The sequence below is a fragment of the Petromyzon marinus genome, chromosome 1 (genome assembly GCF_048934315.1).
Source record: "Petromyzon marinus isolate PM22_M1 ecotype Great Lakes invasive population chromosome 1, UKy_Petmar_22M1.pri1.0, whole genome shotgun sequence".
Lineage (NCBI taxonomy): Eukaryota > Metazoa > Chordata > Hyperoartia > Petromyzontiformes > Petromyzontidae > Petromyzon > Petromyzon marinus.
In genome coordinates, this window is record NC_133667.1 from 815,546 (window position 1) to 829,475 (window position 13,930).

Genomic DNA, 13,930 nt, shown 5'->3' on the forward strand with positions numbered 1-13,930 from the left:
TTAAGGTTCCAACTCGTGTGCTTGTTGTGTTAAGGATTTGCACGGTTGTGCTCAACAAAGGGAAATTTCCAGCTAAATTAGGGGTTTACCATGTGCAGCCTTTTTTTTAATGATGGCAGGATATTAATATGGGCGGCACGTTGGCACACTGTGGCAAGACCCGCTCCTTGGGTGCGACGTGGGAGTTTGTATGCTCTCGCCCCTGTTCACCATGGGTTTCCTCCGGGTTCTCTAGTTTCCTCCCATTGCTAATAGAGAACGTACAATGTCATTGGCCAAAACATCCGAATGCTGAATAACGACCTGCAAACTCCTCGATTGGGATTACACGCGGCAACACGGCTCGGAGATCTGGCAAGCTGGCTTCAGCAATCGGTAGGTTGCGAGTTCAAATATTTGTTGGAGGGACTGTTGACTCAGCCCATCATCCGTTTGGGGTCGTTAAAACAAGTACCACTTTATGAATAATAAAACAGCAATTGCTCTGCAGAGAAACTCGCCCCTGCTGTAGGAATGTGGAATCCCCACCACTTTGACCAACGATCTGAAGTCGCCCTCGCTTTCGTAACTGGGATCGAGTCACGTTACATCATGGGCCGTGTCGATGCCTCTCCAGATGCGCTGCCCGTGCGAGCTGGTGGACACGCTGGCAGCTGCCGCAGCCTGGGTGGAGCGTGCCCGCGCGCAACCGGGGGACCCCGCCAGCGTCCGGGCCGCCGCCATCGTGAGACGGGTCCTGAGCGAGTGGCGAGGCGACGAGGGTCTCGGTGTCCCCCGATAGCCCAGGGGAGCCCCTCCTCTCTCAAGCACAGTACGTCCGCTTGACTTCCCGTCACCGGCTTGCGGATTCTGGTGATAAGCTCTTACGGTGTATCACTTGCGCCTCACAGCAAGATCCACCTGAGTATGATCTTCCCCTGTTCAGCATGGGTTTCCTCCAGGTCCTATAGTTTATTTTTTCCGTAGCTTAAAGCATACAATATACATGGTGTTGGAAAAAACATCCCAACATAGGACCCTCCTGAAAAATTAGTCTTCGTGTAAATAAGTCGTTATAATTTGTACAATCTGCGTGCCAACGTCCAATGTCCATCTTCCAAATTGTTTTGGTGCAGTGTAATTTAAAAAAATGTGAACGCATCCCCTACGTTTGATCTTTTTGTGGGTGGGATGTTGTCGATTAGGTTAGGTAATGCAAATGAAGTTGCCATGTGTGATACATGTGTGCACTGCTATGGGGTGCGGGGTGGCACAGTGGCTGGCGCACTGCACTGCGAACTTGGCTGCCCGAGCCAACATCGGAGACAAATATCCAGACCACTCCTGGGCCTCCCCTAGGTCGACTCAACCTTCAATATGTACTTTCTGCGGTGTGTATAACACATCAGCAGCTGGGGAAACAGGTGACTGGGCGTGGTACCGACCACCCAGAAAAGACAATTTGGTGCTCTACCCCTTTAAACAAATATATTTTGGCAGCAAGACAACGGGAGATGTAATGTGTATCTTTGTATACACTGTGTGCTGAAGTGCAATTATTGTTGAATGGTTAACAGACATTATATATTTATTTGCAAAATGCATAGATGCCAAGTTTGTGTTTTTACAAGTGAGTCGACCTTGTTTAAAGCAATGCCATAAAAGTTAAGAATTTTGCATGAAGTAATACTGTAACATGAGTGGAATTTTAAAAAAAACCGATGTTAATAGTTTAATTATAATAAAAAAAACATGATGCTGACTGTTTAGTGGAAAGAAACACAGTAATTGTGAATGGGAACATTCATTAAAATTCGTGGCTGAGTAGAGCAGTCGTGGTATCCACAACGCCGCGGCTCTCGAAGGAACGGAGCAACCTCTACAAAATGGTTGCCGCGAAGCCCATAGAGGAGGAGGAGGCGCGTTGCTGCCTCTTCTCACCGGACGTGAAAGGGGCCCGTCCAGGCACACCGGGAACCCGTTCAAGCACACCCGGATCCGTTCAGGCACAACCGGACCCATTCAGGCAAACCCGGACCCGCGCAGGCAACCCCGGATCCGCGCGCCTCGCAGTGAGTCACCGCCGGGCTCTTCCTCGGCGGGTAATCTGTACCGAGGCTTTCCCTTCCCTGACGCGCCCCAGCCACCGGCAAGTCCACGGTCGCCTCCAGCGAGTTGATGGAATGAATGGCCGGGCTTGTCCATCTCCCCCCCCCCCCACCACGCTGCATTCCGGTCCCCCGTGACTCACCCGTCCTATATAATCGGGCCTTGCGAGCAGGGGCGCGGTCACGCGGCAAAGTGACTCACAGCAATAATACCGGGGAAAGGACCGAGGCATGTGCCCCCGGCGTAGGGTGTGGCTCCTTGTGCTCTCACGCGGGCAAATTCGGGCGCCTTTTTTTTTTATGCCGCGATTCCGAATAGGCGGGCGATGGCGGGGGGGATGATTCATCGCATGGCTACAAATAAAACCCAGGCTCGTCCAGGCCTCGTTGTGCTGCGGTACCACAAGGGCGGTGCTCGCGGAATGACTCAGAGAAATAATAATATTGGAAATTTGTTCAAGTGCCAGTACCTTTGTTAGAAGGTAATGCAACGAACACAAAGCAGTCCGCAGAGCCTACTATGCATGGACAATGTTAGACAAAATCCATCGTGAGTCACTTGGCATGTTATTGTACATTCAGTGGAGCGTCTTACTCATTGAGTTTTTCCAATGAAAAAAAAAATCGCATTCAAATGCTGTCAGGAGTCTTCACTCAGCTGTCGTTAAACAGAGGAATTTTAAGGTGTGGCCTTCGTGAATTAAAGTATACCAATGCCAATTCGAAGCCGCAAACCTCGCGTGAAGATATGCGCACAAACACATCAGACCAGTGATGGTACGTTATTGGGAGCAGAGAGCTGGACGATGTAAGGAAGTGGGGGGAGAGACAGCGCGTGAAAAAGTAGAAATTCTCAGGCTGCAATGGATCGCCGGAGTGACGCCGAGAGACTTCAAGAGAAGTGAGCGCGTCAGGGGATGACCCGGGGGATCACCGAGTATCGCCGACAATGCTGGGGAAGCAAGACGGAGGCAGTGCGGCCGTGTGGAGGGCGGTGAGGTGTGGTGGAAGGGGTGGGGGGACATCATACGCGGAGGTTTAAAGTGGAGATTAGAGGAAGCAGAGGAAGAACAAAGATGTAATGACAGTGGCTTGGGTGAAAATGAGGGAGGGAGGGCAGCCTGGAACAAGAGGCAGCCACTTGGGAGCATAGACAGCATTGCAGTAGTCTCAAGTTGTTAATAAATATAATTCATACTCGAGTGCTGCTGCATTAAATGATCGTCTGTAAAAAATGAAAAACCATCCCTTTGCCATTTTCATTTAGGAGCTTTGCAAAAGAACAGTCGCCATAAGTGGAGAAGGGCTTATTTTCACAAAGGCTTCGGCACGGACGGATTAAGTTTCGGTGGAAATTGTTCGGTGGTCGGCGCGGGCAATTTAATAACGGCAGAGCTGTCAAGCCGGGTCCCCAACCCCCAACGCGCGCCCACTGCCCCGCATCACCTCTCCCCCTCGAGCGCCGCCGCCTCGCCTCTTATCCGCCCCGCACCGCCACCGCCGCGACCGCCGTCAGTGTCCCCTGCGTGTTTGTTCGCAGGTGGCATGCGGTGGGGTCTCCCGGTTTGTAAAATGCAGTTAATACTTTTTTTTATTATTAATGCATTGTTGGGTGTTTGTGTGTTTTTTTTCGTTCATCATCATCATCGACGTGTTCTTCCCTCGGGGGAGTTTTTGGCGTGCAGAGGCCAAGGCGGCGGGCTGCATCTGCCTTTTTGTAGCTCCGTGTAATGGTTGTAATAATTAACCCGACATGCCCAGAACCTTCCGATCTTGCACTAACTATAGCAAGGGGAAATGTAAGCTGCTAAGCCTATTAGAAACATGTATATCAGCTTCATTTATTTACATGGATGTTGCTTAATAGTGGGGTGTATTTATATCGGAAAAGCCTCGCTGAAATTTCATTAATAATATTTTTTCGGACCGTCCCGCTCAGCATGTTTCACCAATGTCTCGTCGTGTGTGTGCATGCGTGCGTGTCTTTTTGCCTTGAGGGTGGAAACCGGAACACCCAGGGAAACCCAAGCACCGGGCCACACTCGAGTAATAAATCTGCTTACTTTGCTACCTTTTGCAGGTGCTTATTGTCCTGCACGTGGCTACTTTCGCACAGTGCTGTCGGCTCCCCCCCCCCCACAGTGCCATCCAACTCCAAATTAGTTTTGTTCTTTAATGACAACAAAAAATTGTTGACAATCGAACAACTTTGGTGCGTGGATTTTTTTTCTACCCGTGTCCAGCATTCGCATCATCTCAGTTGACAATAGTCCTGAAAGAATGATGGTCAAGAATGTGCCCATGGGTTTGCGTGTCTCTCGCTCCCCGTGGTCGAGTGGAATTTTTCTCTGGGTCCTCCGGTTTTTCCCGCCACATTTAGAAACATAAACTGTATTTAGATTATTTTGGTGCTATAAATGTCCAAATGATGGGCCACTTTGTTGAGCTATCGTTTGTGGCCAGGTTGCTTCTGAAAAATAAGTTCGTGCCTCAGTGGGCTTTGCCTGGTAGGATGGGGATGGTTTAGTTAAATTTGTATGTGTCTGGGTGATTTGTTTACCTTTGTACTTTGCACTGCTATCATGTTTTTGTACTGTTTGTTGTTGTGACGTTCTTACCCGCCCCCACTGGACATCTGTGATAAAGAGCTTTATAGGTCATTGGATTCCTCTGCGATAAATATTCTAATTCTGTATATTAGTGTTGGTGTTTAAGTTCATATTCAGAAATGCACACGAGGATCTCCTCCACTTAATCGTCAATGAAACAAACCACCTCCGCGTGACTTTACCCAATAGAACCGAAGAGTAGGGTACGCAAGACTTGTTGCAATTATTGCAGCATTTTCTCCAGCCGGCTTGAACTTCTCTCTTGCAATGTTTTTACAGACTATTTGCAAGGACCAGAGGCCTTCCGTGGCGGTGTGTGCAGGCTTGCGAATGCTGGGTACACACTCGGGAGCAAGGAGGCGGCTTGCCTGTGTAACCCTGGCTTGGGGCTGTGTTTTCATGGCTGAGTGTTTGCAGGTAATTTTAGAGAACATTCCCCCCCCCCCCCGATCCAAAAAGAAGCTCCCGTTGTATTGCTTCTTGGAACACTGTATACTGGCGGGCTAGCGCCAATTGTTACTCCCCTCCATACTTTTTAATAACGGACGTTAATTATTTTAATTGTTTTAATCTGGGCGCAGGCAACAAATTGCCGTTGAGCTTTTACGAAGTTTTTTTGTTAGTTTTAAACCCAAAGTCGAACAAAGGAAAAGAGTGTTTCCCTAGGTGGAGGCAACCTGCTGTTGGAACCAGGCTAACGATGTGAAGTTGATTACACTCACTTGCAAGTTAACGTGAGGGGTGGGGGTGGGGGGACATAAAAATATAAGTTTGGAGGCACTGCCATTTCTACAATAGCCCACGGTTTTATAAAACGTTTCCCCCGTGGAAGGAAGACGAAACAGTGTTCACAATTATAGTGTTAGTCCGCTCAGAAACGAACGGGGCGGGGAAATCGCCAACTGTTGTTCCAGGTTGGCATCCTGCTCACACGAGCAACGGCGAGGATGGTTTCCATAAGCAGAGGCCGCTCTTGGTGCAGGTTATCATCGATGAGTGGCAATGTTCAGGCATGCTGGTCACTGGGCGGACTTTCTCAAACGCGATCATACGATTCTAGAGCATCGCCATCGTCCACACTTTACCGTGATGAGACTTGAACTTTCATTAATGTGAAGAGGAAAAGCAATTGTGTTGATTGGGTGCAGGACGTTAACCCGAAAGGGCTGCATTCTCGCACTGGTTAAATTTAGCAGATGAAGTCGGGGCCAAAAGAGTGTTGATGCGTTTTTTCAGCCCTCTGGACCAAAGTAGCTTTGGGGTTACTTCTGCCCGGGGACTCCGTGAAGAACGAGAGACAGGCAAGGCCACGCTCCGGCTACACGCATCGCATACCCACCAGCGCAATTATCGCCTTATTATGAAAGCTGAATGTAAAATGACGTGCCTGTATTTTCATACTTATCCCGTGCCCCAGACTAGACGTTTGTTTTTGTGTGCTTTCAAAACAAGAAAGCGCGCCAACAGGAACTGTTTGCAACATTTGTTTTAGGAGAATATTTGCGGTAAGTTTAATTGGTATCCCGTGGTGGTGTTGCACACAATTAAGTTAGACCGCACAAGTACTTCCAGATTGACGATCTTATCCCCGTGGTGGGGAGGTGGTTTTCTAGCTACCATCGAGATCTTTAAACCGACCCTATTAATCACAGCCTTGGCACCGTCGGATAATTTACTCGTCGGCTCGAGGAGTTGTATAATCCAGGCCCGCGTTGTTTATGCTGGAAAGGCCAAGCTCTGGTCGACGGGGAGTAGCCGTTATATAAATCGAGTAGTTCCCTACTTAACGAAGAGCGACCCGGCACATTGGCATGGCCCTTTCACGTCGCCCGGTGATATATGCTGCCCCACGCGTTTAAATTCCCCCCCCCCCCCAATTTGTGCAACGGGCGTTGCTACGAATTTACTGCGCAGTTAGCAGTGAGTGGGTGTTTAATTTCGCGTGGCATAAGGCGTGGGCGCTATCGGGCCCCCCCCCCGCCTGATGCCTGTGTGGCCTCGGTCGACGGCCGACCCAAAGTGGTGCCGCTTGGATCTGGCAGGGGGCCCGCGCAGGTAATTGCATCATCGGCTTCACGTGGTCGCGCACGCCGCAAAACGGCCTTCTGGGAGCCAGCTTTCGGGCGGTCCCTTGTGCGGCAGGAATTCCGCGCAATACTCGGAACACTGTGCTTCAAAAGTTGCCATACTCGTTCACGTGAAGGATTTCTATTTATTTATTTATTTTTGTGCTTGTTTGTTCCATAATGTGAGCACTCAATGAAGTGGAATCGGATCGTCAAAGAGTAGAAGCGGCACGTAAACCAGAGGTGGGCACCACCTAGACCAGGGGTCGGCAGCCTGCAACGCTTTAAGGAACTGCTTCGTCGTTATTTATTAAGGACCACCACCGTCTCGTTCGCCGCGGCTCTCTAAATATTGAGGGGTTTTTTTTACCAAATAAAAAAAGTCTCTCCTTGTTATTTTGGTTGCCCACCCCTGACCTAGACACTGCCTCTCTGGCCTCTCTCTCTCTCTCTACCTCTCAGGCCCCTCCATGTGCTGTGAAGAAGGGCCATCGCCACGAAACTTCATCCAGTCAACACTTTTTGTTATGAAGGCCAGTGTTATTGACGAATGTGTTGAGTGCTTTGTTTTTTGTGCATCACTGCCAACGCAGTTTCACTAAAAGTTAATGTTAATATTTCTTGAAGGTTAATTAGGATGTCTTGATTTAAATTGGCCCTCGTTATCCAGAAAGTGCTGTATATCGGATGCAAATTAATTAATCCTGGCCTGTACTTATAGAATACTCGGAGAACATTAGATGACATTTCATATTTTTTATTAATATTATTATTTAGACCACAATGAATTACTGCCAAGCTCATGCAGATACATCTAAAGCAGGAATAACTGCCTGAAAATATCGACACGAATAAGCTGTCATAAGACGATCATATATTCTTACATTTTCTCGTTTCTTTAATCATGGAAAATGTGTGAGTTTGTTTTAAGTGTAAACGCCGCCAAATATAACCACAATTTAATATTTAACTTCGATTTCACGTTAATTTGTGTTTGCGCATTGCTTTTGATCTCTCGCGTGTGAAGGCGCGGTCGATTTTTTCCCCCCCATTTGTTTAGTAATTTCGGTGACCCCCGGTCACTCTTGTCAGATGGGACTCTTTCGTTGGTCTCTTGAGTTCATACACCTGCTGAAAGAAAATCAACAGTCCCGAGATGTGTGCGTGACACCAGCAGAGTGCCTATCCTGTGCGGGTAAAGCTACCGCCTATTTAATCCACCCGTGGGGGGGGGGGTGGAGGGGGGAGCTTTAATGTCATTGCCGCTTGCCCGGTGAGCTGTTCGATCCCTGGGTGGGACGACATGAAAGCCGAGTGTCAAACCGCCCGCTGATGAGTATAAAAGTGTTCGTGGAAAGTGGGGTTTTTAAAATATTAATAATAAAAGTGATGTCACGCCCTTTAGATAGACCTAAGAGATGCTCGCAGCCAGATCCGCGGTGCACAAATGCAACAAAAAAAAACACCAGCGGGTGTTGGGGTGGGGTTGTGATGTTTACCCCACAATATGTGGGTTATAAATCACAAATAAGCACAGTGCAACCCGAGGCCTGATCGACATCGGTTTTGATGTGTCCGTAAATATACGTGACCAACCGGCTCGGCGGCTCAACGGTTCGGGGGGGCTCGAAAGTCGGAATGGTAAGAGGTGAGCGAGTTCAAATTATCCTAGTCGGAGGGTTGACTCGCCCCATCACCCCTACGGGGTTGACAAAAACGAGAGCCGCTTTTTGCGCGAACTCTTATGGCCTTTGGAGAGACTTGCCGCCGTAGGTGTGCGGGATTTGCAACCGCTCGTTCGCGGCTGTAAACGGGGAGACGTCAAATTCAAAGTTTCCTGCTCGAGTGAGCGTCGAGGCGCGTTGGTGCTCATATCCCGTTCACAGCCCTGCAGATCCCGAGGTGGAATATATGCATCCCGATGGTGTTGGTGAGTCTGTCCAGCCGCTGGAGACAATCCACAAAGCGGTACCTATTTTATCAACCAACGGAGGGATGTTGTAAATGAGCAACTGCCCCAATAGTCGCCTGAGCAGGAAATAACTTTGACCCTTGACTTTTAACGTACTCGGAAATATAGGTTGCCAATCATAAAAGTCCCAACATTGGCCGCATAAATCCTTCGGTGGATTTCAATTTTGTGTACGCACTATGAGAAGGGCCACCTTTAGTGTTTGTTGGCCAGGGCCCCCCCCCAGAGTACGTGTGTGCACGCGCGAGCGTGCGAGCGTGCGAGCGAGCGAGCGAGCACTGTTTGCCTTTCACTTTTATTTTCTCGCGTTATTTAACATTCTGGCAAGATCCCACGCTGTTCCTTCCTGCCGCAAGGCGCGCAGCTCTAGGCGTGGAAAGTATCCAGCGGTTCTCCAGCAAAAACAGGAAAATAAAACCCCCGCTTTCGTTGCAACGGGGCACAGTAGACGGCACGAAAGCCGGTCGAATGGTTTCCATTATGCGGCGGTGGCGGCGGCGGCGGCGGCGGCGGCTGCATTTAGCACTCAGACTTTGCAGACGAGCAGCCTCGCTCGCTCCGGGGGGAATGCGCTTGGCAACTCGGAGCTCGGGAGTCTCAACGCTGCTGCGAGCACCGGCGATTATTGTTGTCTGCACAATATTTATAACTCGTGGAATTCTTTTTCCCGCCCCCCCCCCCCTTTAAAAAAGTGTGTTATTTTTTCATTTCCGCAAGTGCTTTTAATTATAAATGCTAATCGTGTTTCTCTGCCAGTGTCGGTTGGCAGGGCAGAAAATGTGTTTTAGTTTTTATTTCTTTTTTAAGCGTAGAAACGTTTTTAAGTGGCCAAATGTTGTCCAGGGGAGCGACGAGCTGAATGCTACACCCCGAGCGCCGTGGGTATCTTACCTTAGGGGTCGGTTCGTTTTTTATCCCAGCGGAGAAATCGCAACAACAAAATTAACTCGACACATTCGCCAATAACACCGTCTGGCCTTTAGAAACATGCGTTTAGACTATTGAGATTATTTTTCTGTGACGAATGTCCAAATGATAAGCCACTTTGGCTATCATTTGTGGCCAGGTCGTTTTTGAAAAATAACTGAATGCCTCGGTGGGCTTTGTCTGGACGGAGATGGTTTAGTTTTATTTGTATGTGTTTGGGCGATTTGTTTGCCTTGTACTTTGCCTTCCTGTAATGTTTTGGTATTGTTTGTTGTAAGGTTCTCATCCCGTGCCCCAACTGGACATCTTGTAAAAAAAAGAGCTTCATAGCTCATCGGATTCCTGCAGTCTACGTAAATATTCTGATTCGAAAAATTATAGGCGACGTTTTGAGCAAAGGCTCTTCCTTCTTGCCATGTGTGTGTGGGTGCCGTGGCGAAGGGACATTGCCCGAAACGTCACCCATTATATATTTACGTTATCTTTTTTAAGTCCACGGTGTTGTCGGCAAACGAGTCGGGCCTTTTCGGTCATTGAGCCTGCGCGCACCACTGCAATCACCAGAAATGTTTTAATTTTTGATCGTCTCGTCTATAAATGTTTGTTGCTCACTCACAAGAAAGCTTGTTGCGTGACATATTCTCATTTGCCGTCCTGTAAACCCGTGCAAGAAGACCACGTCCTGTCGTTTTCGAGCAAATTGGTAAATTTAAAACTGCTTTCGGACTCATCCTGTGGGTAGAATATGTAAAGAAATGTAATACAGTCCGGGCGATGCGTCTTAACCTAATAACAGGGTTTTGTGCGTGGGAGCACATGGCATGTCCAATGAGGAAGACACGGCACGCGTGCGACGCTTGTCACGCTTGTCCAACACATCCGTACTCAGCGTACCCGTTCAAAGACTTATCCGTTGCTCCGTGTCAACGTCAGCCACGCGGAGAAGACGATACCTCTTGCAATAGTGTTTATCTCCAGTCCATTGATGAACACAGGGTTGAGGATTTCTCTAAGGTTAATGTACGAGCATTGTTCACGTTGATTAATTTAAATGGGAGGAAGATAAGCCTCCGAGAGCAAATGTCGTGTGATTGTGGCGATGACTGTTTAAGGAGGCTGCGCGGCTTTGCCGAGGAGACTCGTGGTGTGCATTATAAATTGTCCGTTGACAATTCCTGGGATTTATGTACACAATTTCCTTCGAAAGTTTTTTTTTTTAATCTGTAGCTGCTCCCACGGTGTTGGAACCACCCTGGCGTCTTCTTTTCCTGACCATCTCCACTCTGCGATCTCTGTTCCCCCTACGCGTGGAGATTCTGCATTCCCACGGCTGACTCCAGGCTCTCCGTAGGGTACGTATGTGTGTATGTTGCAATTCTTTCGCACCGTACGTAGCCAACCGTGCTAATCGGAGGTGTGGTAGAAGGACAACAAACTAAACACAAAGAGCAGTTCTAAGAAAATGAGTTTTCAATCTGGATTATTTAAAAGTGCATAGCTCCAGTGACTTCCTAATATTGGAAGGAAAGAGCGTTCCAGACGGCGGCAGAAGCGCATCTGAAAGCGCCGCGCGATGCGTTGACCGTCTTTGTCCGATGGCCAGCCGACCGAGCGGTGTTCATGTTGTTGAGCCCAGAGGGATGATGATTGACGATGATTGGAAGTGTTAGCCCACTGGCTCGGGGATAACCTGACAACTCTGACAGCAAGCTGAGCACTTCAGCTCCGATTAGCACGGTTGGCTACGTACGGTGCAACAGAAGTTCAGCATACGTACGTACTCCAGCCACAGCACTCACCGACCTTCTTACGAGGGAGACCTTGTGTAACACACACATGCTCTGGTCGGCTGCCCTTTTGGCAGGGCGTTCGGTTAACGTGCTGTAGATATAATCGCGGAAAAGTTTAAGAGTATATTCTTTGGTTCTTTCGGTAAAGTAACGTAGGAAGAAAATTAATTTGATTAATTTGATTAATTTATTTTCCTTCTACGTTACTTTACCGAAAGAACCAAAGAGTAGGAATAGGTTTTACCCTTTTAACTGGCACAAAAACTGACACCTTTATTCAAGGCATCATGTTTGCAATGACCACAACACAAGCAGTCAAAATGCAAACAAAAAAGAAGACAACTCTGATAATAATATGCACTGTCCTTGAATTTGATTGGTCCACACCCGAGACGGCTTTTCTTAGAGCCTAGTCTCCACTGGTGTTGGACCAGAAGACGCCAAAAGGCGTACAACTCAAAAACAGCGCCACTATCAGAGTATTGAGGTGCTCGGGGTGAGCATTAACATTATGAGACCTCCTTTGCCAGAAACAAGATATAGGAATAGGTTTTTACCCTTTTAACCGGCACAAAAACTGACACCTTTATTCAGTCACGAAAGCTCCAAATAAAGTTTTAAGAGAATATCGTCCAAGTTAACTTTTGTTACTGAGCACGCGTGACTTACAACGCGCGACACTTTTCCGCCGCCGCCGCCGCCGTCGTCTGCCAGGCCGAGGCAAGTCCGCCGCATGGCTCGCGATCGGCTTTTCCTGGGGGAAAAATAAACTTCCGCCGTCTGATAACTGCCGCCGTGCCGGGGGCATTTCCGCGGAGCGCTCTCCGATTGGTCTCTCCACGGCCGAGCCCGGTTCGCCGACGTTGCACGCTGGCCCTGCGGGCTTGCCACGCTGCCTCGCGCGCACGGTGGGCCCTCTTGGCTTGGCAGCCGCTCGCGCTGCACCGTCCGCCTCCGGCTAGCACGTTCGGCTGCGCACGGTGCAAAAGAAGTTCTACGTACGTACGTACGTGCGTGCGTGCGTACGCCCACGTGCTCGGCACGCACAGCTTTTGTAAACCAGCTGTGCATGAACAAACATCAGACAACATAGGCGGTGCGTCTCCTTCACACAGCTGTCCGCCCACGTAAGAAAACAACTCGAGTGTTTCTTACACGGCCCCAATCAGCCCGACGGGGGGGCCTCCCTGGGAGTGAATAATTTCGGGACCGATGATTCGGTGCGAGCAACGCTCTTGAGCGTTTTTGACATTTAAACGTCTCGTCAGCGGTCCGGCTTGCTCGAATCAATGCTGGGGAGAGGGGAGGAGTAGACCAAACGCCCTGGAGAGTTCGCCCTCCTCCTGGAGGCTCATCCGCCGGCAGCGGTGATGGCGAGCGGTCGCAGGGCGGCGCCTTTTACCAGCTTTGAATGACGACGCCCAAAACCGGAGAATGCACGTTTTTTCCACGCAAATGAAGGGATGACATCCAGTGTTGATGTGCGGCTGAGTTTGCGCACGGAGTTTAAACGCTCGCGTGCTCTGCCGACCGAAAGGAAACGACTGCGGAGCGATGCCTCCAAGTTAGCCTTTTTTTTTTGTCGCAGTTTCATTTATTCATCTGAACGGCAGAAGCCTTTGTTTCCTTTGGCATCGGCGAATATTACACGCGAGGAATCGCTTCCCTCCGCTGTTATTCTGCCTACTTGGACACTTAACCGCGCAAAGAAAATCGGCTCTTAGAGCGTGCACTGGCGATCCCTGGCAATCCGTTCCCTCCTCGTTTGGCTCGGAGAAAAGTGCGCGCGGGCGGCGTACGCCAAGCGAGTAGTGCCCGTGCGTGTGTGCGCGCGCGAGCGCTGGACTTGAAGCTGCCACGATTAAATCTGAATAAGCGCTTTGTGAGCAGCAAAGATGAATAAAGATTAATAAAGAATTAAAGCTTTCGTGAATGCATAAATTACTCATTGGTTTTTTTTCCGGTAAAGTCGCGTATGTAGAAATACCATGAAATTATATTAAAATAAATCAGTCAGGACGTTTCGACCGCAACACAAGCGATCTTCTGTTGTGGTCGAAACGTCGTGATTGATTTATTTTAATGAATAAAGATGTTTTTCGCTGCCATGGCAGAGCATGTGACGCTTCCAAGGAACCCTGCAAATCTCGAGCGCTAAGTTGGCGGTTTATTGTCCTGCTTTTCTTTCTCCGCACACTGTGCGGCAATAATGCTGTTATTCTTTCGATGGCGATAATGTTAATGGGTGTAAATGGGAGAAAAAAAATGTGACTTTAATTTCACGTACCCTCTCCTCCCGTTGGTTTCGGTGGATATTTCACCAATGCTACCACGACTGGTGCAGGCTCGTCTGCAATGTGTTTAGTTTCGGAGGCGAGTGCCTCGGCGCCGCTTTTCATTTCGAAATTTTGGCGACATGGGCAAGAATGTCTCGCAGCAAGAATGTCCCTGGTTTGACTCCTGACCCGGGCGCCTTTCT

The 13,930-nt window shown here is 49.0% G+C and overlaps 1 protein-coding gene across 4 annotated transcripts in view; it reads left to right on the top strand.

Moving 5' to 3' along the window:
- Positions 1 to 1,741, top strand: part of FANCC (FA complementation group C) — a 36,106-nt gene extending 34,365 nt beyond the window's left edge. For all 4 annotated transcript variants that reach the window (XM_076074674.1, XM_032953525.2, XM_076074690.1 and 1 more), the window contains one exon: positions 617 to 1,741. In XM_076074674.1, coding sequence (XP_075930789.1) covers positions 617 to 781 — 165 coding nt within the window. In that variant the 3' untranslated portion in view covers positions 782 to 1,741. The remainder of the gene's footprint in view (positions 1 to 616) is intronic.
- The last annotated feature ends 12,189 nt before the right edge of the window (positions 1,742 to 13,930 follow it).